Genomic DNA, 25,654 nt, shown 5'->3' on the forward strand with positions numbered 1-25,654 from the left:
AGATTGCCATTTGTGACCTCCTCAGGGGTGCTTATGACGACAAAAGACTACGTGTATATGATTAATAAAAATAGTCTCCTCTGATTCTCCACAAAAGGAAAAAGCCAGGATGCTTCTCACTTAAAAGTGCTTTATCCATCAGGCCATATATTTTACTTTTCAAGAAGCCATTTAACTCCCTTATCTATACAGCAAGCAGTTTTATTACACATCCCAAACAGGTCTTCCAAGGATATGCTGCCATTTCATAACATGCTGCCTTTCCAAATTTTAAAAAAGAATAAACTTATGCTCATAGTTCATAAATATATAAACATTTTTATTTGGCTTTTGCAGATTGGAAGAATGAATACATAATTTATGCCCTATATTTGATAATTTTATTACAATATGTAGCATTTTTATCAGCTCTGGAAATTGCATCAATAGCTGTTACTTGAGTTTACTCAGTCATAAGGATGTAACTAGTGGAACATATATGTCCAATATCAATACTTGTAGAAAAAGAGAAAAAAGATACGTTAAAAGAGAAACCTATCAATTTCTCTTATCATGTATTAGCTGGACAGCTTCAATTTGTATCTACAAATCCTTTTGCCACAGACTTTGTTCCTTACTCTCTCCTGTAAAATGTAAATCCTTTTCCCTCCCCATCTACAAACAAAAGTCAACAGGAAAAATGAACTTAATTTGCCATTAACTCCCACCAGCTACTTTCATATAATTTTTTTTCTTCCTTGCTTACATGATGCTTATTCCCTCTTCTTTCAATTATTAAGAAACTTAAACTGACGATCCAAAATGGACTTGTACTCTCTTTTACAATTTCCTGCAATAAAGTAGGAAATACAAGCTTCCATAAAAGTTACTGGATTTTTAAAAGGTGGATTTTATTAAGCACAAAACATTTCTTAATACATTATCCATACAAATTGGGAAAAATCCAACTATAATGAATTTCAAGAATTGGATGGCACGTATCGGCACAATAAAAAGGACCATTTAAAAAAAAAATACAAATCAAAATTATAGGTCACCGCTGTCTATACAACAGATAGTTTACCTACAGCCTAAAATACTACATCATCTGGCGAATAAACAGAATTGTTTTTTGTGGAACTTGCACTTATTAGCACCATTTTAAAACTTGCATCAGTTGCTTAGAGAAAGAAGCACCTGATAGGTTGGGATAAAGCTTCAAAGCAAGTATTCAGTGCATTGTCTTCTGTTCCTTTTAATTATATTTGAAGTCTGTGGGTTCATAGCATGTTAAATTATGGCTTCGTAGAAATACATGGTTATGGTGTAGAATAAGATTTGCTTCAAGAAGGATGAAGAGGTTTTTATGTTTAATAATAGCTGTGAAATGCATTTTCATGTATTATGGCAGGCATAGAATGCAGATGTCATGCAGAGTTACAAATAGACATCTTATGAATTGGCAGGGAGAGGCTATTAGGTCTCTGTGGTACAGGCGTCTGGTTGTGTCAGTTGTTGTTTTCTCAGACAAACCAACTTTATCTTCTCTCTGATGTGTTCAGCTGAAGAAGCCATGTCACTTGGGCTCCCAAAGAACTGCTCAGTGCTAAAAAAAAAAAAGAAGGAAAAAAACCCCCCAAGCCCTTACATGTAAGAAAGCAATAAGAGTTTTTGCTATGTTCACAGATTTATTTTCTCACTTTGCAGCTTTCAGGATAATATATATTATTATAATATCCTATCATAGAAACTGTTGGATCTACCAGAAATAATTTTCCAGTAGCTTCAGGATAATATAAAATAATAGAATACTTGAAATTTCAGCTTCCCAACCTTAGGGCTATTTATGTGTAAAGTAATTTGATACCAGACTTCACAACTGTATTAAAACATACAAACCATTTCTTTTTACATTTGTTGTAATTCAAACCAATTCTTTGAAGCTATCTTCTTAGTGTTTACTTTCATTTCAAATAATCAAGAGGTATCTATCTCTTTATTAAATTTCAATGTACGGATGAACTTATCTTGCTTGTTTTAATGACGTAAAATATAAATAATACATAGTAACACTATTAAATTTTAATGAAATGTTAAATTGTGTTTCTTGGTTTTACTATTTTCCAGCACGACCTCTGACTTATAAAAGAGCAATCCTAAACCAAGAATTAACTTAGCAGTTAAGATTAGGCAAAGTTTAGGTGGTCTTTTTCCATCCATGGAAAGTCAAGAGCTATTCTGAAGCATCTATTAAGGCAGGAAGCTTTTGTCAAAATAATGAAAGCAGCATTCACACTCTCATTACACATGCACGCAATTTCACAAGGCATATAGAAAAGAGGGGGAGCATTTGCACTGTGACAGCATACAATGCCTTTTATCCATTTGCCTTCCCATTTACTCTCTTTATTCAGATGCCTCTGGAGTTCCTGAATATGGAACACCACAGATCTTCTAAAGGACTTCATCCATCCCTTCACCGCCCATCCCCACTCCCAATCGCCTGTTCTGGCCAGTGCAAACCAAAGTGGAACTGGATCTGCTGCTCCATTCTGGCTCACTTTTAATTTGGTCTGTTCTGTTGTCATATCTGCTTTTTAAAAATTATTACTACACATAATGAAATATTTTGCACTGCATAGTGAGCAATGTAATGCCTACTACGTACCCATCAGGATAAACCACCGGAACTGTTAATCTATCCAGAAGGGATTTTCCAACAGTTTCAATCTCATCAAATTGTTCCGGATCATATATAGATTCAGACTCATCTGGGCATTCTTGCAAAACCTGTAATAAAATAACATTTTAAAAAATGGACGCGGTCAAACTGTAAGTTGCAATAAAAAGAAATCACACCATGAATTTTAACGTTCTGTGTAAACATGATAAAACTTTATTAAATAGAAATGAACACATAAAATGCACACTTTAAAATGTTACATCAAAGATACTGAAATCCAACTGCACAAACTCACTTTTTCTGCATTTGAATGGAAAGCAGCAGCCATCTCTAGCCTTGTTACTCTTTCTTCTGAAGTGATTGTGAATTGTTTCCATACACGGTTCAGCTTTGGAAGTGTTTCACCTGACGATCTAGAAGTGCATCTCAGAGACTGACACAAAACCACAGTAGCCTGTAATAACTGTCGCCCATAATCATAGGTACTCTAAAAAAAAAAAAGAAAAATAGACATTAAGGTGGGCATTTACAGTGTTGGCGCAACAGATTTACAGATTTAGGCGCAACGCAGTAACACATGAATCATAAGACACTATAGCTTTTCTTGGGCCTATTAAAAACAAGTTTGACTTTCCATGCCCTTTTCATTTGCAGGAACATCCAAATAGGGAAGAAGGATACAGCAAAGAAAGGAAACTAGATTTTCTTGGCTAGACTGCTTTCAGTTAGAGACTACAAGTGTACAGAGTCACATCTTACTTTATTTGGCAGTTATGGAAATTCTAGAAGGAACTGGCCTGTTATTGAATCATCCTCTACTCATCCGCCACCACATCTTCATTTCACCTGAACATCAAGCCTCATTACCACAGCATTAACATCTCTTCTTTCTTCTGCCTAATAATCCATGCCAAATGATCCATTATTCTATACCAAAAATGTTGAATCCTTGCTATCCAGTTAGAGAAATGACTTGAAAAATAAAACTGTGGCCCCAAGTACAATGTGGATCCATTCCATATTCATGGAAGAAGAATGAATTCAAGCATTTCATAATAGTCGAAAAGCATTTGGACATGTATAAATTAATAAATGGTTGGTAGATTAATGACATCCCAACTCCCTCCCCCCCCTGCTTATCCTACTCCCCTCCACATCTTTTAGTTAGGGTTGAGAGTAGTATTTTTATAGTATTTTATTCATATTATATATAGGTTTTGTATAGTTTTATGCTTTTTAACACTGTAAGCAACCCAGAGTTACCCTGTGGTAGGATGGGGGGGGGAGGCAATACATTTAATAAATAATAAAATAAATAATAAATTAACTTTAAATAAGATTGCAGATGGCCAATAATCTTACCACATCTAACCATGATTGACAGCAATAACGTTAATTAGTATACTGCTCAGCAAATAACCAAAATGACCATTTTAAATACAGATAGCAAACCTTAACAGCAAACTAATTTGCTACAAAATAAATGCAAACATACCTGAGCTACATCAACAAATTTCCTGTGTTTTTCCAACAAAATTTTGGTTTCTTGGGCATCATCTCCCAAACGGGTATGAGTCTTCAGCAGCGCATCTAATAATTCATTTAACCATTCTATTGCCTACAGAAGTGAGCAGAGTGAGGTTGTAAAGTAAGAGAGGAGACACAGAATAAATTTGTCAAATCTGCATAAAAAATGCAGCTACCCTAACTCTAAACTACCCAGTGTTTTATCAGTTCCCAAAGTTTACTTAATTTGTCTGGCAGCTTTGTTCTAGGCAATAGCTGCCACCATCAGTCTCACCTGAGCAGCATCCTCTTCACACTTAAATAGCTGAACCATCTGAAGCATCTTTAATCGTCTCACATCTACCATGTCCTCACATCTGTGAAAGGCAGAACATAAAACTGTATCAGAAAGGTCGCTCTGCTTATAAAAAAATTATACATGAGCAATTCTTACTTTTAAATGTAGCAATGAAATTTGGGGAAATGTCCAAAATGCTGTGATAAGGAATAACACACACTTTAAGAATACCCCAAATCTGATAAATTAATCCTTAAATACCAATATTGATAAGCCCTTTGGAAAGTTCAGCTACCGTATACGTCTTTGAAGCTACTTATGATATAGCCATGGAAATTCTATTTTATACTGCTTTATTGAACAGCATTATGACTCACGGCCATACAATGCTAAGTTATTGCTACAGTTACATACACTGCTAAATTATTCCTTAACATTGTATGAACAAGCTTGGGGGTCCATACTCTCCTTCCTCAGAAAATAGCGGTGGGACTGGAAGATTTTGTTCTCAACCAGATTTTCTCAAAACTAAGTTAGTTCAAAAAAAGGCAGGGTCAGAACATAACAGCAGTTTAAACAATAAACTAAGTTCAGATGTTAATAAACTATTCCAGCAAGATAAATTAGAGAAGTAATAAGGAAAAGGTAGAACTGTGCATATCCTCTGAAAGAGGTAGTCTATGCAAATGCACAGCAAGCACTTCCCTCTGAATAATGAAAGCAGCCATTCATAGCATGGCTGCTTAACTAGCTGCTCATGGCCAACTGCATATGTGCTCATGCACAGCTGCTTCAACTTTATTCCCAGGATTGCAGGTGCAGCAATGCAACTGCATGCAGAGGCAATCAGGATTAGATTATGAAAGATAAGGCTATTTTCAATGGGCTCCTGTAAATTGCAAAGCATCTCTTTAGATTAGAAGAATTCACACAGCCAGAGACAGAAGCCACTCTACACAAGCCTATATATATTATTTACGTGATACTAACTTTGTCATTCAAACTAGTTGATGCTATATAGTTCACTATCCTATAATTATATATAGGATAGCTGCTAATCTTGGATGAAGGGCTGTGGTGATGATAATGATCAGCACATATCAATCCACTATGGGATGAAGGTTTCTTCTTTGGAGATTATATTTTAATCCTTACGCTGTTTTAGGACAACTTAGTAGGTGTTTTTGACTTCTCAGTATAGGGCTGAGAGAGAATGAGTGACCCAAAGTCACCCAGGCAGGTTCTGTTGCTAAGTGAGGACTATAATTTCAATATCTTTACCCTCAGTCCAGCACTATACTGACTACATCACTCTGGCTCTCATATCTATCTGTCTCTCTCTCTCATTGTCTTGTGTTACATAATGGTTGCTCATGACTTCTTCTGATTATTTTACCTACAGGCACAGTCTTCCTCAAACTTGGTACCTCATGTCACATCCAAGCATAGGCTAGGGCAGTTAAGAACTGGGATGAAAATATTTGGGGAGTGTAGCTTATTGGAAGATGAGCCCAGTGCATTAGGAAAAGGAGCGTCCTGTGAAGTGGTAACATTCCTCCAAAGTATATTCCAAACCTCAGGCAGAAAAGAGGGCATATACAAGCCACCTGTACTGGCCTTTTACAAAGAGCAGCTAAAGCAGCTGACTCCCAAAGGGTAGTAGCAAATTATGTCTTTGTTGCCAAGAAAGTAGCAACCCATACAATGGGAATTTTTAAAAAAATCCTACAAAAATGATAACCTAACATCAAATCCAACTTAGGAGAAATTTCCTATCCGTGAGAGCAATCAACCAATAGAATAGCTTGCCTTCAAAAGTTGTGGGTGCTTCATCAATAGAGGCTTTCAAAAAGAGCCTGGAAAACCATTTGTCTGAAATGGTATAAAGTCTCCTGCTCAAATAGTGTGTTGGACTAGAAAACCTCTGAGGTCACGTCCAACTCTATTATTCTATGTTCTTTTTTTGTTTATAGTTTTCAAAGTTGTGTCTGAGCTCAAAACTGTGTTTTTATTTTTAAGTGTAATGCCCTATTCAATAAATGTTGTAACATTCCTTAAAAATGTGGTATATCAGGAGGATTTAGTATTTTCTTTAAATAAATATTGCAGTAGCTGCTAAATTATCAGGAAAATTAAAAGAGTTTCTGTAGCAAATGTAAACTCACACATAATTCCTCATCGAAATTTAGAAAATACAATATGTAATGGAACATTAAACATTTCCAAATGATATCAAGGCCATTAATTACCAATTAATCTTAAAAGCAGTTTTTCTGCAATATTTAAAGAAACTACAGAACCTATAAATTGTAATTTGCATTAATACTTTAACTTCTCTTAATAATAAGTGTTGCACAATACTGAAAGTAACAAAAATATCTAAATGTATGAAACTGTATACAAAAACACTGTTTTTATAATTAACTGATTTTGTTTAGTGTCAAGTTTAAACAAAAAACTTACTTATAAATTTTGGGAATCATATATTTCAGAACAAAAAAAATACACAGGGTGCACCCTAGGTACACTTAGGTTTGTATTTTGATTATTTTTCATATTTTCATTTGTTTGAAAAATATGGTAGCATTTAAAAAGAAGCTAACAGTGGTTTTAAAGTGAAGTCATTAGGAAAGAGAAATTCTTAGGAGTCCATCATCATCCTGAATACCTTTGCTTTCTGAGCTGCATGTCTTCCATTACTCCCTGGATGTGATCAACATTCTCTTTGTTTTCATTTGTTACATCTTTTCCATAAGCCCAGGTAGCTTGGTTAGATATCTGATCAAGAAGACCTTGACCTTTTTCACGCAAACCTTGGAGGCCCAAGTCTACAGGGATAATGAACAAAATTGTATTTTGTATACAATGTAAGATGAACTATTCTCTTAAATCATGAGTACCCAATTCTGTTTTTGCCCATGTGCAAGTTAGATGCTATCTAATTGTCACATGTTCCCACTTAACCTACTAAACTCTAAAATGATATATTCTGTAAGCACATCCTTCAAGTGTTGACAGTTAACTATATCAACTGGTAAGAAGGGTGGTTAATACTTCAGCAGTACAGACACATACACAAACTGATTTATGTCAGGCTTGATAGCGTTTACTATAAGTGAGGACTGTAGCTCTGTGGTACTACTCACACTGAAAATCCAGGTTCAATTTTTGGTACAATCATATAAAAAGAAACAGATTAGTTGAGATTATTGTCCAAGACCTAAATTGCTGCCCAAGATCTAGGAGACATATTACTAGCCAAAGAAAGAAGCAGTGGGCACAAGTGGGCACAAATGACCAATGTCCTGATTTACCCTAATGCAATTTTGTCTTTATTATGCTCCCTCCCCACATATTTATGAGCTATTAAATCAGACATTGTCTTCTAATGTATTCTGTTTGCCCTTAATTGGTTTGTTTATTCTGCCCAATACCCTTTCAGTAACAATTATTAGAACAACAGATGTTGCTTAAAATGAAATTCTTTTAAATACAAATGTAGAGGCTCATTTGAAGACCACTGCTATTGGAGATCAGTAGCTCAAATCCATTTCATATGAGTCTTATGAGTTATATGCCATCTTGATCTGCTAGTTATGTAACAGATGATCTGGCAATTAAACTGGGTGGTTAAGCTAATGAAGTGGCTGTGCCCTTGTCAGCCATGCATAGATTTTGGAAGCCTACATGTTTAGATTTCCATAGGAGTTAGAACCATAAAGACACAGATTCCTAGTTCCTATTGAACTCTATTCACAAAACATGAATATGGTGGTCAATGCATATTACTGAATATCATTCCACAATGAGGTATTTTTAAAGCTCCCTTTATGAGCCAGTCAAGTGAAGAGAATCGGTAACCGCAGTTTTCCATTCAATGTGCTTGTTAGGCTTATATGAAAAAGTATGCAATTTAATCCAATCCTTATTCTGCAAATGAGGACATTCACTATAGCGTATTTGGCAATTTAATCTTGTTTTTCCTTACCAACACTTTTTAATTTCTCTTCAAGTAGTTTTAAAGTTTGCTGAATTGACGCTCCATCAGCTGGGGCTACATCAACACACAGCATCCCGAGTAATCCATCAAGTTGCTGAGACAACTGAAAAGAGCCAACCCCAAAGTCAGCAAGTTATTTTTATGATTTTAAGTCTTTCTCCTTAAAGAGATTTGTTGTATGAATGGCAGGCAGAACTATGACTAGTTCAATTATAAAAGAGACAGAGCTGGGACATAGGGCTAGCAGCAGTGTCTGTGCAAGCAGCTGCAAAGGAAAGCTCTAGTTTCCAGCCATTTCAGCTGCTGCCACTTCATCCAATCCAAATTGCCCAGGAAGGATCTAAATAATATTCAGTAAAGTAAAATATTTCATTCAGGTTTAAACAGCAAAGTCTACACTGATGGCATTTCAGTGCCCCTTATGACTTTTTTCTTCAATGATTTCATTTGCATACAGAGTAGGATTGTGAGTCATTATACACCAGTAACTAAATTGTCAAAATTCATCCCCCAGAATGGCCTCTTCAATACTGCCTGCCAAGAAGGATCAGAGCCTCTCCAAATCAATTTTCTAAAAGCAGGTGGTAACTCTTAATTTCTTCACATACTCTGCAATTTTCTCAAGAACCATATGTTGAAAAGAATCCAGACAAAAGGACAAATAGTTACTGAGTTTATGTCATTGGCTTGCCTCGGAGTTCATGTCTACATAAATCCAACTGACATTATTAGCAGAGATTTATGTAATTTGCTCATCTGCTCCAGCTTTGCTTGTCTATAACAAATATGGAAAAGGAACACTCATCTCGTCAATGTGTACAAAGAGAAATGGACACCTTTTTTTTTAACTGCCTCCATTAATTAACAGCAGACTTCCAAGTGAGCCCTAATACTTCCTTGTTCTCATTTATTTGAAGACTTTTTCCGTGTGCAACTATTTGGGCAAAATTATTCCTAAATATAACCGGCTTATTTATTGATCTGCAATGGCATCATGAAGCAACGATGTACAATAAGAAACTGCATATTTTACTTACATCTTGAGCAACACCATGAAATTCAAGGGCTGCTTGTAGCAGATTCTGCCTAAACTCCAACTGGCTGGCCTGCCGATAACAAACATCACTCAACTGCTGTTGCAATGCTTTTAATTCTACAAGATCTTCTTCATCCCCAGCATTCAGTAAAGCTGCAATCTGTTGATTCAGTTCCACGTACACTGCAAACCACTCCTGCAAAATGAGCCCATCAAAGTATATCATCATTATTGTTAATTTTGCCATGTTTTTAAAAGAACAAGTACAACAGCTATGCAGCAAACCTCAGCTTACTGAAATGTTGAGCAAGATTATGCACATCTCTGTTTAACAATGTTATGTTAAAAGCCAATGGTATGCAAATCTGCTGAAACTCAAAATTAAGTCCACCTTTCATTTTGTTTTCAACATAATAAAATGATTCTATTATTTAGTCAATTTCAGAAGCTGGAAGCAATTTTCAAGAACATTTTTTTTCTTGATGTGTTTTTTCAAATTGTTCTTTATCTTATTCATATAAGGAATTCTTTCATTTCCCCTAACTGTAATATCCTGTTCTTTTATTTGCCCAAATCTGTTTTTTCAAAGACAACAATATTGATTTGCATTTATTTAACACTCAGCAAAATGTATTTGTCTGCTCATCTATTTGTTCCCTTGATCATACAATTCTTCCCTCTCCTTTTCCTTACCCTAGATTTATTAAACAATTTCCTAGGCTTTCTTTATTGCCTCCCCCACCACCACCCACCCTCTAGTTCAGACATGTCAAACTCGCGACGTCACTTGACGTCATGCAACGTATCGGAGCTTTTTCCCCATTGCCGGCAATCGGGTGGGTGTGGTTTCATTGTGACGCGTCCGACCCGTGGGCCGGCAGTTTGACGCCCCTGCTCTAGTTGATACATTGGAAGTGTCTTCCCGTTCCTAAAAGCACAGGAGACAGCTCTGAAGTAATGCCAAGCACCTGCAACATTTGATAGAAACTTACATGCTAGCAAAAATGCAAATGTGGGGCAAGGGAAGACAGGTGGCTAAACAAAACACTGGGACATATAACAAAGAGTGGGACAAAAGCACTGAGAAGTAGGGACAGAGGAAGAGTGGACTGGACAAGGTGGCAGGCAGAAGGAACAGATGCTGTAGAGAAATGGCCAGAGAGAAACATTTCCTCACTACTGGCTTATAATTTCACCCAGAAAATTGTTGAAGCTATATAAAGCTATATCCTTATTCCTGTTATTTTAGCATAATGATCACTGGTTGACTATAGAATACTCTATCTATCAGTTGCTGTTGGGCAAAGGGCAAATAGGCAAACAGAATTTGGCCTGACATCCCTATTCAAATAGTTGAAGCAAGAAGCTCAATTGAATTGAATGGAAGGAATCTTCCTGTTCCCAAGTCAGCTGGAAAGAATGGGAAACCAGTGCAAATAATTCACTGGGGAAATAACTATTCTTTGCCCCCAACTGGCAGGAATAAATGAAATCTCCGCCACCCCTAGAGTCCAAAAGATTAGAGGGTCCTTGGTAGGCAATGATTTATTTTGTCTTTTTCAGTCTCGGATGCGGTCATTCCTTTTTCAACTATAGCATACTATTTATGCCACTAGAACTAATCATTTATATGATCAGTAGCTTGCTTTAGAAGAAAAGGTCCCCCCTATTTGCCAATACATAAATCAGTGTCTAAAATTCACTAGAAAAGAAGGCCACTAGAAATATTGCACACAATAAATGACATATAAAAATCATTACACAGTAACTTCCTTGGGAAAATGAAAACTCACGCTGTGTTGACTTTCAATCTCTTCATGTTTCTGTTGCAAAGCTTGTGAAGCCCTAATTGAATCACCAATTCCCCACTGGGTTCTAAGCTGTTCCGAACCTGGCCCTTCCAGCCAGTTCACTACCTATTTAAATAAAAAAAAACAGCATGTTCATCATCACATATAATTTAAAACCAATACAGGGCAGGTAGATTTTAAAGGCTTTCTATTATTTAAAGCAACCTTTCCTAATACAGTTCATAGTATATACATTAATAGCAAACCTTATTTCCAAAAAGGAAAACAAGGACTGGAGAAGTCAGAGCTGGTAAACCCCTTTGGTACAAAATCAAGGGACCAGACAACCTGGTCCCATTTTTTTAAATGCATGTTTTCTTTGTGAATCTTAATAATATTGCAGTCTCATATCAGAAGCAGCATAAGCACACTTCTCATTTTCAACATACTTATATTGGCAGGTAAAATGCAACAACTTTTTGTTTCTAGTGAAAGGTAATTTTTTCTAATTTGTAATTATATTATCTCGATAAATTTCCTAACAAACCTTAGCATGCATTATTTCATATACTGTAATAAAGTGGCATTAGAACAGTATTTGTCAAAAATTGTGTAAAAATCTAGGAACATATCTTACACTGCAGTGGTGCTTAAATGTTTTTGACTCCCTGATTTAACTGGGTTCTTTTTATCTAATTTTAGGATTTGTTTGGAGAACAGATCAGATTTCATTGAAAATTCAGAAGGGTTCACAAAGTGAACTGTACATGGATAGTAAAGATCCTTCCAGTCCAATTCATCTGTCGTGAGCTAGTAGTCAAAGAAGGTCATGACTATTTAAGGCTAACAAATGGAAAATAAAGCTTTCAGACACTTCCTTCTTGGCCATTCCCATGCTTATTTATCTCCCTTGCTTGTTAATATTTCCTTTAATACTTCCAAGGGTTTTACAGCCTAAGATACTACACAGTGGTTATACAAATCTGATAGCGTCAAGCTTTATCCCATTATCCCAGGTATTCTTCCTACTTAACCTATAAAATATCAATTTCTGCACTACTCACATCAAAGTCAATATGGATGTGCATTATCATATAATATTAAGTCATCCCACAGAATCCATTTGAAGGACAATCCATTAAATTGTATTTGGGTGCACATAAATCACTTACAAATGACATATGCGTATTAACATATGAAGATCTTGGAAGCTTTTGCATCCATTTTTAATCAAGAAGAGCTGTTCATGTTATTTATACTGGAAACTGAATATGAGGATAAGTATTCAAGAAGTCAGCTTCAGAAATCATAGTAGCCTGTGGTCAATTTAAAACTGCTAACTAAATTCCCGTTAATAGAAAGTAACTAAAAATGTGTCAATTCCATCTTCAAGTCTGTTTACTGTATAGTAGTTGGAATGTAATAACCATGGTTTTAAATGAGGGATAAATGCAGGCATTTGCAAATTCATTCCATTTTTTTTTAAACAAACATAGAAGATAAACAACCTGTCAGTCACAAGCATCTGTGAAAAAACTACACAAAGTATAATTGGGAAGTGACATGGTTCCTTCTCTCTTCACCAAATTATTTTAAAATCTTTAGCAGATGATTTCTAAATTAGTAACTAAAAAAGAGAGGAGAACGCAAGATTTTACTACCAGTCTAATTAATTTCCTTTGTAATTCAGTAACACAGAGCAAAAAATGACAAGTTGTAATTAGAATGATATAAACTGAGATTGATACTCCTGTAAACAAATCTATTTAAATGCATTAATAAAGGCACTTCACTAACTAGAATTTGCATTTTTCTCTATCAACTCCCCTTTGTTTTGATATTCTAAATACCTAAGTTACAGAAAAATATATATGATAGATATTTTGCTTACATTGACCATATTCAGTATCTCCTGATCTCAAGAAAATGCTTTTTGTACTATGTCTTGAGTGCTTTTTTAAAGGATATGGTGAATTATTAAAAAGGTTTGTTACAGATTTAAAAGACAAAATTGTTAGCTTTGTTTTTAAGTATAATAGAATGAAAAGTAATTTAATTTCTGACTCCCATTACTTTAACCTAAAATGTTAATATTCAAAGCTAAAGTTTCAAATATATTCCTTCCACTGAGTACTGTACAGCAATAAAAAATATACTTTTTTGTGTGTATGCCTTTGAAAGTGTTGACTCTGGCAACTGCCTGAATAAGTCCCTGCAGTTTTCTGGGAAAGATTTCAGAAATGGTTGCCACTGTCTGCTTCCTTCCCATTCTCCTAGGCAGAAAAACTGCCTAAGATAAAACTAGAATTCATGGTCACTTGGTTTCCAGCCTGTTATACATACATACATACATATACATACATACATACACACACACACAAACACAAACACATATAATAAGCATGAAGACAATAAATAGATCCCTATTTTTATTCCTATTGAAACAAAGGTATCAGTTATTGTATTTTTTTATCCTACCTTAGTTTTTAGTCAACTCAAAGCAGTGAACATGCATATATCTTCTGTCTCCTATTTTCCCCAAACCACTCTTAGTCTCCTAGTTACTAGCCCAGCACCTTAACCACTCTACCAAACTGACTCTGTAATATCAATTTCCAGAGCACCACTTGAACTTTCATGACCTTTCAATGCACAAATTGTTTCAAGTTTATCTTATTATTACTCCGGTGGGGAACAGCCTTGCACTAAAAGGGCAAATTTGGATTCCAATCACTAGATATACAAATTTTATGGTAATGCAATGCCGTGATTCAAATTTAAAGAGCAAATGTGATTTGGGCATGAATGTGATGCTTGCCAGGGATACCTGAAATCAAGCATACCTTTTCCAGGTATAACACATGTCAGTTGCAAATGGTAGCCGCATAAATCCAGGAAAAATTGTAGCAGCTTTGAGGTGCCCCCAACAGCTGATACAGCATGTTAAAAATCCTATTAATTCTCCATCTATCTTTTTACTAACACAAAGAATAGACACAAGTGAGTATGCCACTTACCTGCATTACCTTCTGTTGAATTTCTTCCAACTGAGTTCGTTTGCTCCTTTGCCTGCATACTTCCTGATACCGTGTATACTGTTCTCTGAGTGAATCTAGTAACTTCATAACTTGGGGCTGAGCAAGCAGTTCATCATCCATAGGAGACCAGGAGACTCCTCCATCTGAACCATTAAAACGGCGTTGTTGCAATTCCGATAAGAGCTCATGACCTTAATAGAATATATACACAAACAGATATACTGTATATATATTTAAGTATCCAAATGATCTAATGCAGACATGTCAAACACAAGGCCCGTGGGCCGGATGCGGCCTGCGAAGTGGTTTCATGTGGCCCGCGAAGCCATCCTGGAAACAGTGAGGGAACGGTCTCCTCTGCCTTGGCCCTGGCTCAGGCCAGCTGGGAGCCAATGTACAATTTTGTGGTGGCCATCTATGCGGAAACGCATTCAGCCTTAGCTCCATAACCCACCCACCCCTGCATGGCCTGAGAGGAACAGTGAGGTTCCTCCAGTGGACCATGCCTTGGCACTTGCCCTGGTCCCACCCCCTTCTACCAGAGATCCTCAGATCTATCCCACTCCTGCCCAGGCCCCCACAGGCACCCTTGACGCGAACGTAGAGCTGGCCACACCCACCCAGTAGGCCACACCCACTCTTCACGCCCACCCAGTAGGCCGCACCCACCCTGGCCACACCCACCCGGCCCTCTGAGGGCAACCGCAATGCTGATGTGGCCCTCAATGAAATTGAATTTGACACTCCTGATCTAATGATTCAGGCAAAAAAATGAGCTAAAGTTTAATGAGAAAGACTGGATACTTTTTTCTGGAAACATAAAGACTTCTTCTTTCAGTTTGTATGGGGTTAAAACCATAGCATGATATAAGATTGTGGAGTGAGGATGGCAATATCACTTCATATCTCTCTCTCTCTCTCTCTCTCTCTCTCTCTCTCTCTCTCTCTCGCAATATGCTTGAATGTGCACATTCAAATAATGATATTTCAAAAAGCATTTTGAAGTGCAATTGCTTAATTATGTATAAACAAAATTAAAAGCTGGTTCATGTATTAAAGTTCTAAGGCTAGTGACAGTGTCTACTGATACTACTGCTGATGACACAAGCATTAGTTTGCAAGAAATTTTGCAAGAAAGCTCAAAGAAACTAGCACGATGCCCATGAAGAATTGGAAATGACTAAACAAATTACTGTATCAGTCTAATGTGACAAAAGATACTCCAACTCACTGAGATTACCTATGTATAATGGAGGCAACCAGAATACCCCAAAGCATGCCCCTGTTCTTTTATGAGAACAGCAGACGCCTTCAGAACTCAGTACCACTTAATTAGCCAGGCTAAATCTATGCAAATATTAACTCCATATGAAATAGACTGAATCTCAGTTTATTTTTACTCATTATTTAGTCCAAGACCTAGTCCAGAATATCAGTTGTGATAGATCAGGGATCTTCAAACTTGGCCCTTTTATGACTTGTGGACTTCAACTCCCAGAATTCCTCAGCCAGCATGCTTGGCTGAGGAATTCTGGGAGTTGAAGTCTACAAGTCATAAAAGGGCCAAGTCTGAAGACCCCTGTGATAGATGAAAAGGACTGATGGTGGCTGGCATCATTTATCTGCAACTTTCAGTTAACGCTCCCAAAAGTAAAGACGTGATTACAACAGCAAGAAGGCAGAGAACAAATGCCCCAACAACTGTTTTAGGATAAAATTAATTCCTTGGGCCAATTTGTAATACCTAACTTATCACTGGCCAACAGTGTGAAAGCAACCTCTAATAAAATGGTGATGTACTAAGGTGAAGTTGCTTCTCTTTCCCTCTCTTAAGTTGTGCCACTTGTATTTACGAACTGTTTTCAGAAAAGCTGGCAAGCAGAAATAGCAACTAAGCCACTTTCAGAATTTGGGGGGAAATACAATAGCTGGACTGGTATGAGTTTTCTGCTTTTAGTTACCATCCAACTTAATTCTTAAACAAGTCTATCTTTAAAGGGATTTTAATTCGTAATTGCTTACTGTTTTCACAGATAAATTCAACAATTTCAGCAGAAAGAGAGACTAGTATTTTATTTCTCTACTGCTGCTATTCCCAGAAACGAGAGGGAAGCAGATTACTTGTTATGTAGAAATTCTATATTTAAAAAGAAGAGGAAAAATGTCATAAATGCATTATTTTATAGTTATTAACTGTAACTGATGAACTGTATAGACTTTAGTTAAGTAGCTGATTCAGTTTATGTTCATGCTATTCACGATTTAAAAAAAAAATTGTGCCATATTGGGCTGATATACCTGTCTGCAGAACAGTCTCAGGATCAACAGATGGAAGAAAATTTAAATCTATAGACCTTGAAAGAGAAAAATAATTTATTGTGAATGAAAACAGAAGTTTTAAGACTTAAATAGCAATAAAAAAAATATCCAAATTTCTATTTTTCTTTCCCATTGTAAATACTGAGGTCATATTTTGTTTCGGTACACATCTGTCAATGTCCAAGGGAACTTTCAAAATTTCAGGAATGTTTAACATTTTTGCAAATGTTTTGGTTATTTTTCAAAGGAAATAAGTGAACAGACATTAAGAGCTTAGAAAGATACTATTAATAAAAGAGAACTTTCATAAGTCCTCTCAGAACATATCTCATATATTTTTACTGCAATATAACAGCAAATATAAGTCATAGTATTTTTACTATATAAAATGTAAGGGAGCTATAGAGAGTTACAAGAATATTTGTATGATCCAGCTAGAAGTGAAAAAAAAGACCACAACAGTAGCTAGAAACACCACACTTTTGATAATTAAGATTCTCCTGTAACGGGGTTGCTAAAAAATTGCAAATAGCTTCTGAAAGCTAAAGACCACGGGAAATACCTATGGAACAATTAATAACAGCAAGAAAAGTATTACCTCTCTTTCTCCTGTTGGTTTCCCTTATCACTTCCGCTGTTGATTAATGCAAGCTCATCAAGTAAGGATGTAGACTCTTTCGTAAACTTCTCAAATGCCTATATAAAATAGTAAGTTAGCATTTCAGAGATTGAATTTTACCATTTAATGTCTGAAGTTTTGCAGTATGGTGCTCTTACTGTTCCATTATGAACAAATTCTAAAGTCAAGCAATTTATCAGTGGTTGGTCTTATACCGTTTTGCATTAATAGTAACTGCCATATCACAGAAATGTGTTACTTTTGCATCCATCAATTCAGAGCGTCCTTACTTAATGACTGTTGGCTTAATGACCATTTGAAGTTACGATAGACGTCAAAAAATCTACTTATGCCCCTTCCTCAAAGTTGTAACTGCTGCAACTCCCCCGGTGTCAGGTGATCACACTATGGGTGCTTGGTAACTAACTCACATTTACAACAAGTTACAGCATCCCGTAGTCATGTGACCACAATTTGTGATATTTTTTTTGCTATTTTTCAGCAAAAAATGGCCATTGGATATGCTAGATTCACTTAAAGACCACATAATTAGCTTCATGACTGTGATGACTTACTTTACAATTGATGTAAAAAAAAGTTCTAAAAGTTACTCCAGTCATGTAGTGCCTAGACTCACAACCACAACAACATGCATACGACTGTGCTCGAAATTCTGTGTTCCATTGTGGTCATAAATTTAGGATTACCTCTGTAATTTCCTGACGATACCCAAGGCTTAGGTTAAATGCTCAGTCATAATCATTTAAAGCAGAACTAGACTAAGGATATCACCAAATTAAACAGGACTTCAGGTTATAATCTTTGGTTGCTGGATACAAGCTTTTAAAAATCAAAGTCTGACTTGCAAAAGTAGTCACTATGTTTTGAGAGCTGCTGCTAAGAAGCCATTCTAAGAAACTTCATTCAACATTAATGATTATGCTGTTTTTTTTCTGTCAGGGGTAATGATGAGTATCCAGGATATGTGCACTGATTCATGTCAATGGAATGGAATGTAAAGTAAAACATGCATATTGATACTAGTCGCAATGGCAGTATCAAGAATTTTTCAGCAGAGAATCTTTATGTGTGTTGAAATAATCAATTAAGAGGGAATATTCAAATAACAAGCAAGGATAATGTTAATATTCCACTATTATCAATCAATATTAATCTTTATTTTCAAGTAATTCAGCATGAATTACAATCACATTGGCCAACTGCAGTTACTGAATAACTGCGCATCTATTTTTTTTTAATCATGTTCAATCATGTCCAATTTTTGGAGGCTGCCTGGACAAGTCCTTGCAATTGTTCTGGCAAGTTTTTTTCAAAATGGTTTGCCATTGCCTTCTTCCTAGGGCTGGGAGAGAATGACTGGCTCAAGGTCAACCAGTTGGCCTCATGCTCAAGGCAGGACTAGACCTGACAGTCTCCTGATTTCTAGCCTGATCGCTTAACTACTGTATCAAGATGGCTTTCCTACATGTATCTTATCTCTGTTTTATTTTATTTACTTATTAGAACATGTAACATAAAAAAAAAAAGATTGAGGGACTGTAAACAATTTTATGTTTCACATTTAGATTTGGTACAGGGCAAAAAACTAACTATCCTTAAATCTAAAGTTTTATTAGGAAGCATTCATAACTATTACAACCTATGTAGCCAATGGAGATTTAAAAAAAATCTCTAATCCTAACTGTATCCTAAAAAATGTGTACAACAAAAGGACAATGACAGCATCTCCAAATCCTGAACTGTCAATTAATCATGGTAATAAAATGGTAACAATGGTAATAAAATGGTAATAAAACCTCAGGGAGCACCAAACGCAGTTGTATCTAGATGCCTGTTATATTTATTGACAATTATATTGAAAAGCATTTGCCAGGAAACTAACCAGTCTTTTGTTCAACCAATCCATATGATCATAGGTAAGACTTCCTCCAAAATCTTCTGTTAGTTGAGATGGTTCTATATATCGAGTAAGCTTGTTAGCAGATACCAAAATAACCTATATGAACAATTAAATGGGAAATTAACAACTTAGAACTTTGTGTTAGAAAATCAAATAATGTATTATGCTTCTAACTGAAAACCATCATTTTTTTCACAGCCAAGATTGAAGCATAACAGACTTTTAACTATTATACTTTAATAAATAAGTAGGCACATTTTAAAATGCATCAATGAACTAATGTTTTAAAGACAAGTCTTAATATTTCATCACTTGGAACAAATATTAATATTTTCATCTCAATTAAAGTAACTCATTTTTTTATTTCTATTACACTTATGTAACTTAATGTAACTCAATATTTTACTTCTATTATATTTATAGTATTAGCACCTTGCCTTATCAAATTATTTAGAGTAAGCCGAAGCACATACTTTACCATCTGATGATGTAAAATCAAATGAATCATAATGAACTAAGCATGAAAGTTTATACCTCCCTCCAAAAGTAATGAAAGTTGTTGGAAAGAGGCTTTCCTCCACACTACTGTTATCATGACAGAAATCCTGGGCCACAAAGATGGAACAACTGCTTTTAGCCTTAATGAAACTGGATTATTACAACCATGTGGAAGTAATCTGCAAATCAGATTGCTCACTAGGGACCACAATCATATCCTATGTCCACTAACACAAAAAGTATTGCTGTTTCAGTTGCTACATTGCTGGGTAGTGTAACAAAACCATTATAAGACTGCAAATTCAATTAACTGAATTTCTTCTCCACAATTTTTAAATGTTTATCTCTTTTTATCTCCCTGATTCAATCCCCAGGCATTCAAATTGCCATCCTTTCAAACTAACATTTTAAGACACAAATAGCATAATGAATTTTGTCATCAAATTCCAATGTTCATAGATGGGTCATCTGTAAGAAAGATGACAAAGTAAAATACTTTAAAAAACTGACATGTTTTTAATTTTTTAATTATTTTAAAAAATTATTAGTTCCTTCTTTTCTAACTAACTTTTACCTGGCACTTCAAGACATGGCTATTTAAACTGGCAGGACTGGCCTAAGGGTTATTTTTAACTTGGTTTTATAATAATTTTTTTTTTTTTAAATTAAATTATAAAGGCCTTATAATAATATTTTATTTTAATTAACTTTTTAACGTTAGTATTTTTGTAGTTATGTACTTGTTTTTAAAAAGGCTGTAAGCCGCCCTGAGTCCGCAGGGAGAAGGGCGGGGTAGAAATTTAAATAATAAATAAATAAATAAATAAATAAAAATATCCTAACCAAGCATGTAGATCAGGCATGTGAAACTGCCGACCCGTGGGCCGGTTGCATCATGCCGAAACCGCACCCACCCCATTGCCGGCAATGGGGGAAAAGTCGTGACACGTCGTGCAATGTCATGTGATGTCGCAAGTTTGACATGCCCGATGTAGATGCTAACATACAGTATCTGTGTAAGTATTTATCTAGTATTTACTGTATTCTATAAAAGAGCATTTCCAAACAAGGAACTCAAATTGGCTTGCCAAACAAACTGATCACTCTCCATACTGGGTATGTTTGATTGTGGCAGCACAACTTATTTTTCCATTCACAAAGGAATTTTTGCAAAGAAGAAATTCCCTAAAAAGTGAGTAGTTTCTGGATTTTGCTTTGATCTCATGGACCACTCAATTACAGGGTACTGCTTGGCTGAGACATCTCTCTTAACAAAGTTTGCACCACAGAAATATCTATAAAATCCTGGTAACTTTAACAGTGAGAAGAGTCAACTCAAGGAAATCTTGGGCAATAGAAAATCACACTGTCTTAAGTGTCATGTAAAAATTATGGGTTGTCAACTGGGAGTTCTGGTCGCACACAACAGCTTCATGCCAGAAGAAAGGGAAATTGTATGGCAATGTACAATGTACTGGATGACAAGATTTTGAATGCATAACTTAATCTGAGCCACAGCAAACCATTTATATCTATCTAACTTTATTATATTCTGTTTTATATTTACCCATTTTTAAAAATGAATTCATAAATAGAGAAATGCAAGAATAATTTGCTGCATATTTGAATCATTATATGAGTACCTTAGATTTCACAGCAGAAAATATCTTTCTTAAGACAGTATAAAAAATAAGTATATTCCAGAGCTCACAACTCAAATTTTGTTATAAAAACATGTTGCTATATGTTTATTTATAAAAGCATGGTTTCCATACTGTATTAAAATAAGAAAAAAAAAGTGCAGTGGAAAATATCCTTAGGGATCCTGTGCATAGAACATATTAAGTATCTTACATCAAGCATTATTTCATCTCCAGCAATATATTTTTGAACATTCAGAAAAAAAGTTGGATGGTTAAAATGAATAGGACATCTAAAGAGTCTGTAGGGGAAAAAACCTTACCAGTTGTATCTATGCATAACTATGTCCTAATATACCAAAAATGGTAGCAGCTCTGAGTTGGGATGGGGGTGAGGAAAGAGCTGCCAGTTCTTAAAGCCTTGCTAGTTTAAACATACTATTTTTCAGACATAACATTTATTACACACATACACACAGACACACACACAGAGTGTTCGCAAATTTTCTGTATTACTGTCAACTGACAACAGTGTAATGAAGTTACTAAAATCAACATGCCTGAATTTCACTGCAATCATTTTGCTTTTATGCTCATAACTGAATTTTAGTTATAACAAATTACCCTCATGGCTACCATCACATTCTTAATTAAATGTCTCTATACTGAATGAAATTAAATACATTTTTATAATGCAATCACTGACAGAAAATCAGTCCTTCGAGTAAAATAATAAAAACTGTCCAAATTTCTGAAAATGATAGAATATGAATATTATCTCAGGCTCATTAGTGCCTTAGTATTTTTTTCTCTAGGCCTTCTACTAATTTGTTTGGAAAGAAAACAATGCCATGACACAGAAAGTGCATAAATCAATCATATGGGGGAGAATTTTTTAATGGGGATACATTTCAAGCTATGGAAACTTGTCACAAGGAAAACAAAGGCCCAGACGGTACTGGATGGCCCTCAACAGAACAAATTCAAAGATATATTTTGAAGTGTGATTGTGCCTTATTTTTTTCTGGTCCACAGAGAGAATTTTCACCAAGTAGAAAGAGACAGAGAGCAAATGCTCCTTGCATTTTGTGCCCTAAAAGATGGAAATTTAGAGAGGGGGAAGGGCCTTACTCTAAGCCAGGGGTAGGCAACCTCGGCTCTTTTATGACTCATGGACTTCAGCTCCCAGAATTCCTGAGTCAGCTATGCTGACTCAGGAATTCTGGGAGTTGAAGTCCATGAGTCATAAAAGAGCCGAGGTTGCCTACCCCTGCTCTAAGCCAACCCAACCAGGACAAACTTGTGGCTAGATCAGGTTTACAGGCTATTGAATTCCCTCCAACTTTCCTGTATCCTTTACTCAATGCAGAAAGAGCATCTTGACAAACAGAAGATTTGGAGATGAGCAAAGCAGGATAAGTATGTCTTACATTGGAGGAAGTATTAATGCACCTACTATGAATTGTTAAAACGAATGAAAAATTAATCTTGCAAGGATCTAGTTACATGAAGCATTATTAGTAAGAGAAACTGGTAATTAAGTTCATGGCAAAAGTATTTCAAGGGACTGATTTCAAATGGAAATCACTTACAGCTATGACTAAGAAATTTCAAGAGTAAAAAGCCAACATTTCCGTAGAAACAAGGGATCAGAGCAATGCTAATTATTCAACAATACGTCACAATGTGGTAAAGTTAGTGTTATGAAACATTTATACTGTAATACGCAAGGAATCTGGGAAATGCTGGGAAAGATTGAGGGCAATAGAAGAATGGGATGACAGAGAATGAGGTGGCTGGATGGAGTCACTGAAGCAGTAGGAGTGAGCTTAAATGGACTCCAGAAGATGGTAGAGGACAGGAAGACCTGGAGGAACACTGTCCATGGGGTCGCGATGGGTCGGACACGACTTCGCAACTAACAACAACTCAAGGAATCACTTAATAACTTTTTTCCAGATCTGCATTCATTAGGAACTGAATCTGTATTCTAGATGCATGCAATGTTAGATTAAGTGCAATAGTTAAGCCAGAAAGAAAGATACATACCTCAAAGCCAAGTCTGTCTTTCTCTTTCCAAAAGCAAAAATGTGTAACCTTTTTATCCCAGAACTCATCTGGTTTTACTACACAAACAAGGGATACTTCAGCTGGAACAACGTTCTAAAATAGTAAAAAATACACAATTAAATTAAATACACAATTAAATTTCTTACTGCAAAACATAATGGCCTTACCACCCCTCTTTATATAGCACAAAATGTTTGTAAAATATAGTGTATGGACTGGCACAATGAAGAAAATAAGCACCATGAACACCCTATTACAGAAAATAACATTATTAAGTTATAATCATCCTCAAAACAATTTTAAAAAATCTTGAGAGATATTGTATAATAACACTATGAACTCAGAAGAAACAGAACCATTTCTATTCACCATTAAGAGGTCATGCTTCACAACTGTTTCCCCTTCCTGTGAAGTTATTTCTCAGTTTTGTCTCTAAGTGAATATATATGTAACATTAAATAGGCGGATAGCAGGAACAATCACTTATTATTTAATGATTATGACAGCATACATCCTCCAAGTTTAAAAAAAGAAAGAAGCATTGTATCTTGACAGTTAATAAAAATGGTCTGAGATCAAAATGTCAAACTTCATTAAGTCAACATCTGTTAAAGATTTTCATAAAGCCAAGGAAAGTCATTTGAATGAAGTTGAATAAAGAATAAAAAAGGGCTAATAAAATTCTGCTGGAACTTCACCTTCTGCCTACTTCTTCCTAGAGTTCTTTTTCTCCCATGGATCTGCTTTTATTTCTACTTATTTTTTAGGATCCATCCTTTTTAAAACGTATAACAAACATAATGCCCATATTATGACAATTAGAACAATTAATCAGTGGAACAACCTGCCTCCAGAAGTTGTGAATGCTCTAACACTGGAAGTTTTTAAGAAGAGACTGGACAACCATTTGTCTGGAATGGTATAAGGTTTCGTGCCTGAGCAGAGAGTTGGACTAGAAGACCTCCAAGATCCCTTACAACTCTATTATTATTGTTGTTGTTGTTGTTGTTGTAAAAGACACCTAAAAATTGAGTCTTGAAACGGACCATTTCAAAGAGGTTTGGTGGCGCAGTGGTTAGAATGCAGTACTGCAGGCTAATTCTGCTGACTGCCGTCTGCCAGCAGTTTAGCAGTTCGAGTCTCACCAGCTCAAGTTTGATTCAGCCCTCCATCCTTCCAGTCGGTAAAATGAGGACCCAGATTATTGGGGGGGGAATATGCTGACTCTGTAAACTGCTTAGAGAGGGCTATAAAGCATTGTGAAGCGGTATATACAGTAAGTTTAAGTGCTAATGCTATCTTACAAAAGCAATAGATTAAAAACACAAAGAATGTTGTAGCTTTGGTGATAATTATGGAGAATTGTTAAAATCCTACATAAACTACAAGATATTCTTTGCAGACCAGAATGTAAAATGAGAAGTACTGGGAACCTATGAAAATGGTGCATATTATAGAGACCACAGGTTCTGTTAAATGTTCTCTTAAATGTTATAAACATGACACTGACAATGGTTTATTACTCTTTCCGGGAAAACTTCATGAGTTTGTGCTTACTATTAACCTAAGAATTGTTTCAAGTCCAGTGTGCTCAACAACCTGGGATTAATCCAAAGTCAATTTTACCGACAACCAAAGTAATCGTTTCTTAATATGGTTAAGTAATTTTCAATTTCTTCTCCCAGAACCCGTAAGAAATTATAAATATATACATAAACCCCGGTTTGAAATTTTTGCTACTTTGAATCTGCGTATTACTTGTTTTGACTGAACTGCTTAAACTTATTGCTAATATGGTTCTGAGAAAAATCGTGCCTTTAACTTTGAGACCGTTTACATCCCTGGTGTCTCAGACATTTCAACTAACTTCTGAAACTTTCCACTTGTCACATCCGTTATCTTTTTCACCTCCACCGCCTCTTGTTAGAGAGCTGCACAACTTGGTCTCTGCAATGGCTGAGATGTTTCAATCGTTTGATGTTAAATTTCAAAATAGATGTGATCAAGTGATGCAACAACAACAGGACTTATTACAATGGCGAGTTTTACCACAGAAACAGGGACTGAGGGCGAGGGGAGGGGCCGGCTAGGAGCAACAACGACCCGGCAATACCGGAGGGACGGGGGAAAAACCGGACTGACCCCCTGCCGTGAAACGAACTGCCGGTACCAACGAGGGCGGCAGAAGGATGGCTGGAGGCCCAAGGATGACACGGAGACTAGAAATAGTAAAAGTGGGGGGAGGAAGAGAGTGGGA

At 35.9% G+C, this 25,654-nt stretch overlaps 1 protein-coding gene across 1 annotated transcript in view; it reads right to left on the bottom strand.

The window, feature by feature from the left end:
- Positions 1-328: 328 nt before the first annotated feature.
- SESTD1 (SEC14 and spectrin domain containing 1) overlaps positions 329-25,654 on the bottom strand; it is a 59,214-nt gene continuing 33,888 nt past the window's right edge. The window contains exons 7-20 of the mRNA XM_015823533.1: positions 23,377-23,490; positions 19,172-19,285; positions 17,248-17,345; positions 16,629-16,684; positions 14,310-14,521; positions 11,296-11,418; positions 9,504-9,698; positions 8,455-8,569; positions 7,135-7,294; positions 4,464-4,545; positions 4,158-4,280; positions 2,958-3,149; positions 2,648-2,769; positions 329-1,585 (exon numbers count right to left, since the gene is read on the bottom strand). Coding sequence (XP_015679019.1) covers positions 1,456-1,585; positions 2,648-2,769; positions 2,958-3,149; positions 4,158-4,280; positions 4,464-4,545; positions 7,135-7,294; positions 8,455-8,569; positions 9,504-9,698; positions 11,296-11,418; positions 14,310-14,521; positions 16,629-16,684; positions 17,248-17,345; positions 19,172-19,285; positions 23,377-23,490 — 1,836 coding nt within the window. The 3' untranslated portion in view covers positions 329-1,455. The remainder of the gene's footprint in view (positions 1,586-2,647; positions 2,770-2,957; positions 3,150-4,157; positions 4,281-4,463; positions 4,546-7,134; positions 7,295-8,454; positions 8,570-9,503; positions 9,699-11,295; positions 11,419-14,309; positions 14,522-16,628; positions 16,685-17,247; positions 17,346-19,171; positions 19,286-23,376; positions 23,491-25,654) is intronic.

Source organism: Protobothrops mucrosquamatus, unplaced genomic scaffold, assembly GCF_001527695.2.
Source record: "Protobothrops mucrosquamatus isolate PMUCROS unplaced genomic scaffold, P.Mucros_1.0 scaffold1905, whole genome shotgun sequence".
Taxonomy (NCBI): Eukaryota; Metazoa; Chordata; class Lepidosauria; order Squamata; family Viperidae; genus Protobothrops; species Protobothrops mucrosquamatus.